The following is a 14550-nucleotide window of genomic DNA, read 5'->3' as shown; positions in this document are numbered from 1 at the left end:
TCCGCTCCCAGTTTCAAGCGATTCTTCTCCCTCAGCCTCCCAGTAGCTAGGATTACAGGTGCCCACCACCATGCCTGGCTAGTTTTTGTAGTTTTAGTAGAGATAGGGTTTCACCATGTCTCCAACTTCTGACCTCAAGTGATCCTCCCGCCTTGGCCTCCCAAAGTGCTGGGATCACAGGTGTGAGCCACCGCTCCTGGCCTAGACTCAAACTCTAGAAGGGCTTAGACCATGTATTTTTCACAGCTGTATCCCCTAGAACAGTGCCTGATACATAGAGAAAAAGTGCTCAACAAGAATTTTTTTGGGAGGTGGGTACTAATATGAATCTCATGTTAGAGAGGAAAAAACTGAGACTCAGAGAGGTTAAGCCATGTGCCCAAAGTCGCAGAGCTTGGAGGTGGCAGAACCAGGATTGAACCCTGGTCTGCCCAGTTCCAGTGCCCCTGTTCTTTCGGAAAGAGAAGGTCTTGTCCTGACATGAGCTTTTCTTCCTGAACTCCTGTTATCAGTTGGCCACTCCACACCACCTGTGCAGCCACCTATTGAAAGGAAGGCTAGGTCCTTCCTTTGACTGTCACTCCTCCATCTGCACTGGGTGAGGACTGTGGCCTTGGACCATGGGAGACCTGGAGTTCCACCACCTGTTGGATTGGGAGTGGGGCCCAATCAGCCCCCCTGCTTACCTTCTGCCCTATATTAGAGCCCCAGGCTCTGTGCCCTTTTCCTATCATCTCAAAACTCATGATGCTCCGGCTGCTCAGTTCCCTCCTCCTTGTGGCCGTTGGTAAGACCCCAACCTGTGTGTGTGCTCCCTGGGCTGCCCTAGATTAGGAATCCTTGAAAGCTACCACTCACTCTGAGTCCCATGACACCCTACGCCTGGTTCCACAGGAAGGGGTCTCAGCTTGTACCCGGGGGCATGACTGTGGGGGCTTTCAGCTTATGATGGAGCAGGAGAGTGGAGGGGAAGCCGTGGATGGAGAAAGACCCCCAAGGGCGGTGGTGGAAGTCCTTGATGGGGGCAGTAAACAAAGTCAAACGGTTAAGGGTTTGGGCTGTGTGGTTGGGCGTCTTGGGTTGGAATTTCCACAGTTCTACTTACCACTCCAACTCTCCTCTCACTCCCCTACCTGGCTCCATATTCTATGCTCTGGCCTTTCCCTGGTCTCTCTGCCATATTACATTCCAGCTCAGGGCCACCTCTTCCAAGCAGCCTCCCTTGACTGGCAATAATGGTAACAGATAACATTGATTGAGTGCTTACTATGCGCCAGGCAGAATGTTTAGGGTTTTTCTTATATTTTCTCATGTAATTCTCACAACAGCCTCAGGAGATCAGTACTATCATTATCCCCATTTTACCGACCCTCAGGGACGTAAAGTAGCTTATCATAGAACAAAAGACAGAGCTGCACTTAATATTTTTATTTTTTGCTTTTTTTTTTGTAGAGATGGGGTCTTGCTTTGTTGCCCAGAATGGTCTCAAAATCCTGGCCTCAAGCAATCCTACCACCTTAGCCTCCTAAGTAGCTGAGATTACAGGCACATGCCACCATACCTGGCTACTTTATTTTATTGTACTTTATTTTTCTAGAGATGAGGTCTTGCTATGTTGCCCAGGGTGGTCTCAAACTCCTGGGCTCAAGTGATCCTCCCGCCTCGGCCTCTCAAAGCACTAGGATTACAGGTGTGAGCCACCACATACAGCCCAGAGCTGCACTTTGAACCCAGGAAGTCCTTCTTTAAAGCCTCCACTCTGTATGACAATAGCTATCACTTTTTGAGGGCTCATCGAGGGCCAGGCATTGTTCTAAGTGTATCAAGCTCTTGAATCCTCCCAATGAAGGAGGCCACATTTTAATCTCTATCCCTAGACTCCTGGGATTCTGGAAAGCCCTGCTGTAGTTTAAATGTTCACTGTTCATATGTGGTTACTGAGGTCCAGAGGGCGAAAGGGGCTTGCATGGGGTCACACAACCAGTTGAAAGCACAGCTTGGACTGGGACCCTGGCCTCCTCTTTGCTTTTGGGGACCCTTCAGCTGATTGACAGCTCTCCTCTCCCCTCTAGCCTCAGGCTATGGCCCACCTTCCTCTCGCCCCTCCAGCCGCGTTGTCAATGGTGAGGATGCAGTCCCCTACAGCTGGCCCTGGCAGGTAAGAGCAATAGCAGCTGCCCTCATTCCCACCGTGGGCTCTGGACCCTAAGCTCTAATGGCACGGCATCCAGCCTTGACACCATTGTTCCCTTTGCAATGTCCACTTCAGCTTCCAAAGACCAGGCAGCCCTTGGACCATCTACTTCACAGGGAGGTTTTGCCCATTCCATCTGTAACCCTCACTGGGCTATTTGCAACTTAAAAGTGGAATCAGGGGTGAAGGTAATGCTTAACTCAAGGAGTTGGCACACTGATGGTGGAATTTCAGGCACTGTGTTGAAGAAGTGAGATTTTGAGAGACTCGTTTCTAGATTCCTAGGATGATACAACAGGGCTATGAGGTCTGAAAGCAATAAGGGAGTGAGGGGTCTTATAAGGCCAGTGGAGGGAAGCTTAGAAGGCTGGACTTGATGTGCTGTGGCTATTTAAATTTAATTAAATTAGGCTGGGTGCGGTGGCTTACGCCTGTAATCCCAGCTACTCAGGAGGCTGAGGCAGGAGAATCCCTTGAATCCGGGAGGCGGAGGTTGCAGTGAGACGAGATCACACCACTGCACTCCAGCCCCGGGCAACAGAGTGAGACTCTGTCTCAAAAAAAAAAAAAATTAAATTAAATTATCATTACTATTATTATTACTGAGACAGAGTTTCACTCTTGTTGCCCAGGCTGAAGTGCGCGATCTTGGCTCACTGCAACCTCTGCCACCCGGGTTCAAGCAATTCTCCTACCTCAGCCTCCCAAGTAGCTGGGATTACAGGCACGTACCACCAAGCCTGGCTAATTTTGTATTTTGAGTAGAGACAGGGTTTCGCTGTGTTGGCCAGGCCGGTCTGGAGCTTCTGACCTCAGGTGATCCACCTGCCTCAGCCTCTCAAAGTGCTGGGATTACAGGTGTGAGTCACTGCACCCAGCCAAAATTTACTTAAATTAAAAATGTTATCCCATTACTGGGTGTATACCCAAAGGATTATAAATCATGCTGCTATAAAGACACATGCACACGTATGTTTATTGCGGCACTATTCACAATAGCAAAGACTTGGAACCAACCCAAATGTCCAACAATGACAGACTGGATTAAGAAAATGTGGCACATATACACCATGGAATACTATGCAGCCATAAAAAATGATGAGTTCATGTCCTTTGTAGGGACATGGATGAAACTGGAAACCATCATTCTCAGCAAACTATCGCAAGGACACAAAACCAAACACCGCATGTTCTCACTCATAGGTAGGAATTGAACAATGAGAACACATGGACACAGGAAGGGGATCATCACACACTGGGGACTGTTGTGGGATGGGGGAAAGGGGGAGGGATAGCATTAGGAGATATACCTAATGCTAAATGACCAGTTAATGGGTGCAGCACACCAACATGGCACATGTATACATATGTAACAAACCTGCACGTTGTGCACACGTACCCTAAAACTTAAAGTATAATAATAATAAAATAAAAAAAAATGTTAACAATTCAGTTCCTCAGTGCTTGCCATATTTCTTTTTTTCTTTTCTTTTTTTTTTTTTTTTGAGACAGGGTCTTGCTCTGTTGCCCAGGCTGGAGTGCAGTGGTGTGATCTCAGCTTACTGCAGCCTTGACCTCCTAGGTTCAAGCAATCATCCCACCTCAGCCTCCTGTGTAGCTAGGACTACAAGCATGCGCCACCACGCCCAGCTAATTTTTATATATTTTTGTAGAGATGGGGTCTCACTATGTTGCCCAGGCCTGCCTCGAACTTCTGAGCTCCAGTGATCCTCCTGTCTTGACCTCCCAAAGTGCTGGGATTATAGGCGTGATCCACCATGCTTGGCCTGCTTGCCACATTTCAAATGTTCAATAGTCACATGTGGCTAGTGGCTACCATATTGGACAGCAAAGATATAGAACATTCCCATCATTATGGGAAGTTTTATTGGAGAAGGTCAGCAGGCTTATTCTGTAAAGGGCCTAAAATGAATATTTTAGGTTATTTGATGGTTTGGATAGTAATGACTTGACTGTGCCAGGTAGCACGAAAGCAGACACAAACAATACAGAAATGAATGTGACTATTTCCAGGACATCTTTATTACAAAAACAGACCAGGAGCCTGATGTGGCCCACTGTCCACAGTTTGCTAGCCCTGGTCTAGAGGGAGCTTTTGAAAATCAGAATGTGTAGGAAATGGGAAGAGAGGCAAAGAACTCATCAGGGTGAGCTGTTTCAGAAGGCTCAAGAGGCCCTGAAAGAGCTGAGGTTCAAAAGAGTCAGGGGGGCTGGGCGCGGTGGCTCACGCCTGTAATCCCAGCACTTGGAGAGGCCGAGGTGGGCAGATCACCTGAGGTGAGGAGCTTGAGACCAGCCTGGCCAACATGGTGAAACTCCGTGTCTACTAAAAATACAAAATTAGCCAGGCACGATGGCAGGTGCCTGTAATCCCAGTTACTCTGGAGGCTGAGGCAGGAGAATCGCTTGAACCCGGGAGGCGGAGGTTGAAATGAGCTGAGATTGCCACCACTGCACTCCAGCCTGGGGAACAAAAGCAAAACTCCATCTCAAAAAAAAAAAAAGTCATAGGGCGAGGGGTGTGTGATAGAACAGAGGGCCTTCAAGGGCTCTCAAGAGACAGAAGGTAGAGAATGTTGGGGTCCCCAGGAAGGTCATAGTCCTGGTGCGGGGAGGCTTTGGAGAATCAGAATGTGACCCCCATGGAAAAGTGACAGGGCCACCACGGGCAGCTGCACAGGTCGCAGGTCGTGCGCTGCGCGTTTCAGAGGGTGCTCTTGTTTTCCGTGCGAATGGCGCCCTCTGGAGTTGCACAGTGCACAGCCTGTACAGCCATTGGTGGCAACTCTCATGGTGGGGCCCAGCCCACTGAGGCCCTTTCCTCCTGGGCCACCAGGTTTCCCTGCAGTATGAGAACAGCGGAAGCTTCCACCACACCTGTGGCGGCAGCCTCATCGCCCCCGACTGGGTTGTGACTGCGGGCCACTGCATCTCGTGAGTTCTCTACCCTGTCCCTGCCCGTGGCCCCGGGCAGCCAGGGAGAGTGGGTGATGATGGGGAAGGAGGGAGGTAGCCAGTCAGGCCCAGACTGACCTCACCTCCGCCCGCAGGAGCTCCCGGACCTACCAGGTGGTGTTGGGCGAGTACGACCGTGCTGTGAAGGAGGGCCCCGAGCAGGTGATCCCCATCAACTCTGGGGACCTCTTTGTGCATCCACTCTGGAACCCCAAGTGTGTGGCCTGTGGGTGAGTGAATGCTCCGGTCTGGAACCCAGAGGCTACTCTACTTGTCCCTCCATGACCCACAGCCAAGTCTGAGTAGGCTCCAACTATGTGTAGGGACGTAGGGACAGGGGAGCTGAGTCCAGCAGCCTGTGCCCAGGTCCCACACACTGAGGGTTGAAGCTAGCAGAGCCTTTAAGGACCATCACCACCAAACCTGTCTCCCTACAGAGGGGATGGCAGAGTTCAGGGAGGGGCGGGAACTCCCCCAAGGCCACTTGGCTAGTGGCTTCAGAGCTCAGGGTTCCTCTGGCACCCTTCCCCCAAATCCAAGGGTTTCTCCATTCAATAGATGGCTCACCCAGTGCCTCCAGGGCTCCCAGCACTATGCACAAAAGTAGGAGCACTGGGCTGAGAGTCAGGCTCTGGCATTAACTCTCTGTATGGCCCGAGCAAGTCACTGGCCTTCTCTGGGCCTTAGTTTTGCCATTTGTCAAAAGGTGACAATGAAGTTGGGCTTCCCGGGTGGTTGTGAAGGCCAAGGAGACAATCTTATGCCCTTCAAGTGTACGAAAAATTTTTTTTTTTGAGATGGAGTCTCGCTCTGTCGCCCAGGCTGGAGTGCAGTGGCACGATCTCGGCTCACTGCAAGCTCTGCCTCCCGGGTTCACACCATTCTCCTGCCTCAGCTTCCCGAGTAGCTGGGACTGCAGGTGCCCGCCAGCACGCCTGGCTAATTTTTTGTATTTTTAGTAGAGACGAGGTTTCACCGTGTTAGAGCCAGGATGGTCTTGATCTCCTGACCTTGTGATCTGCCTGCCTCGGCCTCCCAAAGTGCCAGGATTACAGGCGTGAGCCACCGCGCCCGGCCATATGAAAAATTCTTGAGTCTGAATGGCCCCGTTTTTTCTGGCGAGAGGGTCAAAGATGGGTGCAGAACTCCTGCAAATGCAGTATAGGAGTGAAGCACAATATGATGGAAACCTCAACCCATCTTCACAGGGCTTCTGGGGTGAGTAGAGAGAAAAGGGAGACCCAGACAAAAGGACTGGAGTGACATGCAGGCAGGTGAAGACAGAGGGCAGTGGTTCTCAAAATGTGGTACCTGGGCTGGCAGTATCAGCATCACCTGGGAACCTGCAGCAATGTGGATTATTGGCCAGGCACGGTAATCCCAGCACTGCCAGAGGCCGAGGTGGGTGGATCACTTGAGCTCAGGAGTTCGTGACCAGCCTGGCCAACATGGTGAAACCCCATCTCTACTAAAAATTTAAAAACTAGCCAGGTGTGGTGACGCGCACCTACAATCCCAGCTACTCCGCAGGCTGAAGCAGGAGAATTGCTTGAACCTAGGAGGCGGAGGTTGCAGTGAGCTGAGATTGTGCCATTGCACTCCAGCCTGGGCAACAGAGCGATACTCTGTCTCAAAAAAAAAAAAAGTGAATTATTGGGCCTTAGCCAAGATCCACTGCGTCAGAAACTGGGGTGGGATGCAGCAGTCTGTTTTTGTTTTGTTTTGTTTTGTTTTTGAGACTGAGTCTCGCTCTGTCACCCAGGCTGTAGTGCAGTGGCGCAATCTCGGCTCACTACAAGCTCCGCCTCTCGGATTCACACCATTCTCCTGCCTCGGCCTCCTGGGTAGCTGGGACTGCAGGTGCCCGCCACCAAGCCCAGCTAATTGTTTTTGTATTTTTAGTAGAGACGGGGTTTCACCATGTTAGCCAGGATGGTCTTAATCTCTTAACCTCGTGATCTGCAGCCATCTGTTTTAACAAGCCCTCCAGGTGATTCTGATACAGCTGAACTGTGAGGGTTAAAGGGTCAAAGGAGAGGACAATTCTGAAGGCCAAGGGTCAGAGTGAGCCAAGGGCTTCTTAAAATTGCTCAGCCTTGGCTGGGCGCGGTGGCTCATGCCTGTAATCCCAGCACTTTGGGAGGCCGAGGAGGGCAGATCACCTGAGGTCAGGAGTTCTAGACCAGCCTGGCCAACATGGCAAAACCCCGTCTCTACTAAAAATAATAAACAAAAATTAGCCAGGCGTGGTGGCATGCACCTGTAATCCCAGCTACTCGGGAGGCTGAGACAGGAGAATCACTTGAACCCAGGAGGCCGAGGTTGCAGTGAGCCAAGATCATGCCACTGCACTCCAGCCTGGGCAATAGAGCGAGATTCTGACTTAAAAAAAAAAAAAAAATTTGCTCAGCCTTAAGAACGATTTGGGCCAGGGTTAGTGGCTCATGCCTGTAATTCCAGCACTTCAGGAGGTGAAAGCAGGAGGATCCCTTGGCTCAGGAGGCTGCAGTGAGCTATGATTGTGACATTGCACTCCAGCCTGGGCAACAGACCGAGACTCTGTCTCAATAATAATAATGAGGAGGAGGAGGAGGAAAGAGTGGATTTGGAGGGTAAAGGAGCTGGGGCATCTCAGAGGCGGAATAGCCTGGAGCAATGGCTGGAAGGTAGGACTTGGGTCGGCTGGAGGACCAGGCCCCATGACTCTTCCCTCTTCCCCAGCAATGACATCGCCCTCATCAAGCTCTCACGCAGCGCCCAGCTGGGAGACGCCGTCCAGCTCGCCTCACTCCCTCCCGCTGGTGACATCCTTCCCAATGAGACACCCTGCTACATCACCGGCTGGGGCCGTCTCTATAGTACGTGCTGACTTCTCTAGCTGGCCACCGAGACAGTGGCAGAAAGACAGGGCCTGGGGGCTGCAGGTCGAAGGTAACACCAAGACCGGACCTTGTACTTTTCTCCCATTTCTCTCCAGCTGCAGCCTTCTCCCACCAACCTCCAAAACACGAATGTGTTCAATTGCACATGTTTTGGTACCTCCTGTGTGCCACGTGCTGGGGATGTAATGGTGCACAAAGCATGCAGGACCATTTAGCGGGTGGGAGGAGAGTCCTCATCAGGGCAGAAGAACTGTGTGCCTTGAATGCCCCCTTCCTCGGGGGCTCCTAGCCCTGTGCCCCCAGACCCCTGACTCGGTGCTTTTTATCCTTGCAGCCAACGGGCCACTCCCAGACAAGCTGCAGGAGGCCCTGCTGCCCGTGGTGGACTATGAGCACTGCTCCAAGTGGAACTGGTGGGGTTCCTCCGTGAAGAAGACCATGGTGTGTGCTGGAGGGGACATCCGCTCTGGCTGCAATGTGAGTCAGTTCTTACCTGCCCGAGGTGGTGCTGGGTGTGCAGGACCTTGGAATGGGGCCAACTGCCTGGAAGGTGAAGGAAGAATCTTGCCCGCTTGCTCCATTCAGCCTCCAGGCCAGGCAGGACTTGGAGGAAATCAGCGCAGTCCAGACACAGAGCCCAGGCCTGGGAGTCAGGACCCCCAGGTTGCAGTCTCAGCTCACACACTGACATGACTTGGGACAAGTCACTGTCTGTCCCTGGTCCTCAGGCTTCCGCAGCAGCACAGCAGGAGATACTGGTCCCATGACCTCTAACGCAGGTCAACTCTGTGGTTGTGAAGTTATGATTAAACGTTAAGAATACCATCATTGTTCTGGGCACAGTCCCTCCTGCCTATAATCCAAGTGCTTTGGGAGGCTGAGGCGGGAGGATTGCTTGAGGCTGGGAGTTTGAGACCAGCCTAGGTAACATAGTGAGATGCCCATCTACAAAAAAACTTTTTTTAGTCAGGCATGGTGGCACCCGCCTGTAGTCCCAACTACTTGAGAGGCTGAGGTGGGAGGATTGTTTGAGCCTGGGAGTTCAAGCTTACAGTGGGCTATGATTTTTACCACTGCACTCAAGCCTAGGCGACAGAGCAAGACGTTGTCTTTTTTTTTTTTTTGAGACAGGATCTTGCTCTGTTGCCCAGGCTGGAGTGCCGTAATGCCATCACAGCCCACTGTAGCCTTGCCTTCCTGGGCTCAATCCTCCTACGTCAGTCTCCCAAGCAGCCAGGAGTACAAGTGTGTGCCACAATGCCTAGCTAAATTTTAAATTTTTTGTAGAGATGAAGTCTTACCATGTTGCCCAGGCTTGTCTCTAACTCTTGGACTCAAGTGATCCTCCTGCCTTGGCCTTCCAAAGTGTTGTGTTTACAGATGTGAGCCACTTTCCTGGACAAGACCTTGTCTGTTAAAGAAAAAAAAAATAAATGGCCGGGTGCGGTGGCTCACGCCTGTAATCCCAGCACTTTGGGAGGCTCAGGCAGGCAGATCACGAGATCAGGAGATCGAGACCATCCTGGCTAACACGGTGAAACCTCGTCTTTACTAAAAATACAAAAAATTAGCCGGGTGTGGTAGCGGGCGCCTGTAGTCCCAGCTACTTGGGAGGCTGAGGCAGGAGAATGATGTGAATCTGGGAGGCGGAGCTTGCAGTGAGCCGAGATCGCGCCACTGCACTCCAACCTGGGCAACAGAGCGAGACTCTGACTCAGAAAAAAAAAAGAATACTATCAAATACCCTCATTGTATTATAATTGAGTATGAATTAATAATTAACTATGGTGCTACTAATAAGAACTATGTTTATCGAGTGCTTCTTCTCTACTAGATATCATGCTAAGATCGTGCATCATCTCATGTAATTCCCTAGGCTCTTGGACAGATACTACTATTCCCTATCACAAATGAGTCAGCTGGCTGGGCGTGGTGGCTCACACCCATAATCCATTTGGGAGGCTGAGGCAGGTGGATCACCTGAGGTCAGGACTTTGAGACTAGCCTGGCCAACATGGTGAAATCCCATCTCTATTAAATAAACAAAAATTAGCCGGGTGTGGTGGCAGGTGCCTGTAATCCCAGCTACTTAGGAGGCTGAAGCAGGAGAAACACTTGAACCTGGGAGCCGGGAGACGGAGGTTGCAATGAGCCAAGCTAGCTCCACTGCACTCCAGCCTGGACAACAGAGAGAGACTCCATCTAAAAAAAAAAAAAAATGAGCGAGCTAAGGCTCAGAGGAGTCAAGTAATGTCGGAGTTTCTCGAAATCCCTAGAGTTCAGAACAAGTTCCCTAAACCTCAGACATGGCTCAGCCACCCACTCCTCTCTGACCGTTCCAGGGTGACTCTGGAGGACCCCTCAACTGCCCCACAGAGGATGGTGGCTGGCAGGTCCATGGTGTGACCAGCTTTGTTTCTTCCTTGGGCTGCAACACCATCAGGAAGCCCACAGTGTTCACTCGAATATCGGCCTTCATCGACTGGATTGAGGAGGTGAGGAGGGCAGGGCGGCCAGGAGGGCTTCAGGGTGGTGGCTCCTCTGAGAGGTGACAGGTGAGAAACATCGGATCCTGGGGAGGGCCTGAAAGGATACTAGAAGCTCAGTGGGGAAGGGCCCTTGGGGACATTCCAGAAAGGCTTAGGGATGTTTTCTGATACAGTGTGACCCCAGGAAGTTGATGGTTTCTGGGTGGCACTTGGAACTACAGCTGAACTTCCTTATTTCAACAAGTATTTATGAAGTATCTCCTCTGGTCTTGTCCTCTCTTGTCAGGGAGGATAGAGAGACACGCCAGACAAGAGGCTGCCTGGTGGGGGACAGGTGATTACATGAACGATAATGATGCAGTCTGATGAGAGCCGAGAGAGGGGAGTCCAGGCCCCAGACTTCATCTGGGGATGGGTGATCAGAGAGGACTAATAACGCTCGTGATAACAGTAATAGCTAAACAAAAAAGAAAGAAAAAAAAAAAAAAGAGTAATAGCTGGGCACGGTGTAGACATGCCTGTAATCCCAGCACTTTGGGAAGCAGACGCAGGTGGATCATGAGGTCAGGAGTTCAAGACCAGCCTGGCCAAGGTGGTGAAACCCTGTCTCTACTAAAAATACAAAAATTAGCTGGGCGTGGTGGTGGGTGCCTGTGATCCCAGCTGCTCGGGAGGCTGAGGCAGAGAATTGCTTGAACCTGGGAGGCAGAGGTTGCAGTTAGTCGAGATCATACCACTGCACTGCAGCCTGGGTGACAGAGTGAGACTCCACCTCAAAAAAAAAAAAAAAAAAAAAGTAATAGCTAGCTGGGTGCAGTGATGCCCACCTGTAGTCCCAGCTACTCGGGAGGCTGAGGCAGGAGGATCGGTTGAGCCCTGGAGTTCTGGGCTGTAGTGCGCTATACCCATCTGGTTCTGCACCAAGTTTGGCATCAACGTGGTGACCTCCTGGGAGTGGGGACCACCAGGTGGCCTAAGGAGGGGTGAACTGTCCCAGGTCAGAAACAGAGCAGGTCAAAACTCACATGCTGAAAAGTAGTAGGATCACACCTGTGAATAGCCACTGTACTCCAGCCTGGGCAACACAGCAAGACCCTCTCTGTTAAAAAAATTAAAATAAAACAGTAGTGCTTGCTTTGGCAGCACATATACTAAAATTGGAATGATACAGAGATTAGCACGGTCCCTGCGCAAGGATGACATGCAAAGTCATGAAGCCTTCCATTAAAAAAACATTTCTGGCCGAGTGCAGTGGTTCATGCCTGTAATCCCAGCACTTTGGGAGGCCGAGGCGTGTGGATCACCTGAGATCAGGAGTTCAAGACCAGCCTGGCCAACATGGTGAAACCCCGTCTCTACTAAGAATAGAAAAAATTAGCGGGGCGTGTTGGTGCATGCCTGTGGTCCCAGCTACTCAGGAGGCTAAGGCAGGAGACCTGCTTGAACCTGGGAGGCGGAGGTTGCAGTGAGCCGAGATTACACCACTGCACTCCAGCCTGGGTGACAGAGCAAGACTCTATCTCAAAAACAAAAATAAACAAACAAAAAACAGTAATAGTGATGATTTATAGACCATTTAATCCCTTGGTTCCCAGACTCATGTTTAAAAAAAATATATATAAGGCCAGGCAAGGTGGCTCACGCCTGTAATCCCAGCAGTTTGGTAGACCAAGGCAGGCAGATCACAAGTTCAGGAGTTGGAGACCAGCCTGCCCAATATGGTGAAATCCTGTCTCTACAAAAATATAAAAAAATTGGCCAGGCGTGGTGGTGCATGGCTGTAATCTCAGATACTTGGGAGGCTGAGGTAGGAGAATTGCTTGAACTCGGCAGGCAGAGGTTGCAGTGAGCTGAGATCGCGCCACTGCCCTCCAGCCTGGGTGACAGAGCAAGACTCCATCTTAAAAAAAAAAAAAAAAGGCCAGGCATGGTGGCTCATGCCTGTAATTCCACCACTTTGGGAGGCCGAGGTGGGCAGATCATGAGGTCAGAAGATTGAGACCATCCTGGCTAACACGGTGAAACCCCGTCTCTACTAAAAATACAAAAATTAGCCAGGCATGGTGGCGTACGCCTGTAGTCCCAGCTACTTGGGAGGCTGAGGCAGGAGAATGGCATGAACCCAAGAGATGGAGGTTGCAGTGAGTTGAGATCGTGCCACTGCACTCCAGCCTGGGCAACAGAGTGAGACTCTGTCTCAAAAAAAGAAAAAACACCAAAAAATATATATTTTGTTTATATATATACACATACATACATACATATGTATATATACACACACACACACACATACACACAAACACACACATATCCCATCTAAATTTGTGCTGGGCATTGTAGAGAGAACCTTAGTTAACAATTTAAACAAGAACCCCCCCATGAAGTAAGTTCTATCATTATCCCTACTATATAGAGGAGGAAACTGAGGCTCACAGAGGTCAATCCCTCTCCCAGGGTCACACAGCAGGGCTGGAAGTTGAACCCAGTTTCATCTGACTCCAGAACCTGTGCTCCTAAATTGACTATTCTGTCTGCCCCCCCAACTTTTCCAGACCATTGCAAGCCACTAGAACCAAGGCCCAGCTGGCAGTGCTGATCGATCCCACATCCTGAATAAAGAATAAAGATCTCTCAGAAAATTCCAAGTTGAATCTTTCTTTCTTTGTTGACTCACCTCTTCACCTCTGGCCTGTTCCTAAAATCTTAGATCTCATATGCAGAGACAGGACCAGGTCCAACCCTTTCATATAAAGATGAGGGAAAAATGATGCTGGGAGAGAAGAGAGTTGCTCTGCGGTGACCTGACCATCCTGGTTTGCCTGGAACTTCAGGAGTGAAGACATTGGACATTTAATGCTAAAACTGGGAAAGTCCCAGGAAAAATGGGACAAGTTGGTCGCCTTAGTATATAGTCACACATAAGTCAGTAGCTTTTCAATGCAGGCATATAAACGTGGTAAAAATCTGCAGGTAAACAGACCCTGCCAGCCCCTCAGGAGGCTCATGGTAGAGTGGGAAGGACAATGTGTGTTCTGCTTCCATTGATGGGCTGGGGGCTTTGGTTATTCATCCATTCAACACTTATTCCTTGTTTTAGAGGAGGGCTCAGAGGGGTAAGGAGACATGGTTCCTGCTCTGAAGTGGCTCATTATTTAAAGATAGCTCTCTTCGTCTGTGTTCATACTGCTATAAAGAACTGCCTGAGACTGGGTAATTTACAAAGGAAAGAAGTTTAATTGACTCACAGTTTAGCATGGCTGGGGAGGCCTCAGGAAACTTACAATCATGGTGGAAGATGAAGGGGAAGCAAGGGACCTTCTTTACAAGGCGGCAGGAAGGAAAATTGCCTAGCAAAGGGGGAAGAGCCCCTTAGAAAACCATTAGATCTGGTGAGAACTCACTCACTATCATGAGAACAGCATGAGGGAAACACCCTATGATTCAATTACCTTCTCCCTTGACTCATGGCGATTATGGGGATTACAATTCAAGATGAGATTTGGGTGGGGACATGGTTATGTCATGAGCATATCAGGGTCATTCATTAAACATGTATTAGGTACCTGTCTTGTGGCAAGTTCAGGGCTGGAAAAATAGAGACAAGTCAGGCAACTCTAGGAAGAGCCCTTGTTGCAGGGGGGAGAAGACACACACACAGGTACACACACACAGGTACACACAGGTATACAGGTATACACACACAGGTACACACAATGCTGCACACGAGCCCAGAGCCCAGCAAACAGTTGAGTTTTGAAAGAAAGAATGCTGACCAGGTGCAGTGGCTCCTGCTTGTAATCCTAGCACTTTGGGAGGCTGAGGCAGGTAGATCACCTGAGGTCACGAGTTCGAAACTCCTTCTTAAAAAAAAAAAATGCTGTTACACAGATAAAAGCAACATAAAACAAGGGAGTCTGGCTGGGCCTGGTGGTTCATACCTGTAATCCCAGCACTTTGGGAGGCCAGGGTGGGTGGATCACTTGAGCCCACGAGTTTGAGACCAGCCTGG

General features: G+C 50.2%; 1 protein-coding gene and 1 non-coding gene across 2 annotated transcripts; both read left to right on the top strand.

The window, feature by feature from the left end:
* The first annotated feature begins 726 nt into the window (after positions 1 to 726).
* LOC129047270 (chymotrypsin-like elastase family member 3B) lies at positions 727 to 13186 on the top strand. Its single transcript, XM_024250378.2, has 8 exons — positions 727 to 787; positions 2073 to 2158; positions 5052 to 5149; positions 5266 to 5400; positions 7892 to 8028; positions 8387 to 8529; positions 10395 to 10547; positions 13094 to 13186. The coding sequence occupies exons 1-8, from the start codon at positions 745 to 747 to the stop codon at positions 13109 to 13111; spliced, it is 813 nt and encodes a 270-aa protein (XP_024106146.2). The 5' UTR covers positions 727 to 744; the 3' UTR covers positions 13112 to 13186.
* On the top strand, positions 11669 to 11772 carry LOC129056646 (U6 spliceosomal RNA). The gene has a single exon (XR_002913164.1). It is a non-coding gene; the product is annotated as a U6 spliceosomal RNA (small nuclear RNA).
* Positions 13187 to 14550: the final 1364 nt, after the last annotated feature.

Source organism: Pongo abelii, chromosome 1 (genome assembly GCF_028885655.2).
Source record: "Pongo abelii isolate AG06213 chromosome 1, NHGRI_mPonAbe1-v2.0_pri, whole genome shotgun sequence".
NCBI lineage: Eukaryota > Metazoa > Chordata > Mammalia > Primates > Hominidae > Pongo > Pongo abelii.
The sequence above is the reverse complement of the archived record's forward strand: the minus strand, read 5'-3'. Positions and strand labels throughout refer to the sequence as shown.

What these genes read in the sequence shown, in the direction of transcription:
- LOC129047270 (XM_024250378.2), top strand. Translation starts at nt 745, where the DNA reads ATGATGCTCCGGCTGCTCAGTTCCCTCCTCCTTGTGGCCGTTG. An exon ending in CGGCTGGGGCCGTCTCTATA is followed by an intron (nt 8,029 to 8,386) that starts GTACGTGCTGAC and finishes TTATCCTTGCAG; the next exon opens with CCAACGGGCCACTCCCAGAC. An exon ending in ACATCCGCTCTGGCTGCAAT is followed by an intron (nt 8,530 to 10,394) that starts GTGAGTCAGTTC and finishes TGACCGTTCCAG; the next exon opens with GGTGACTCTGGAGGACCCCT.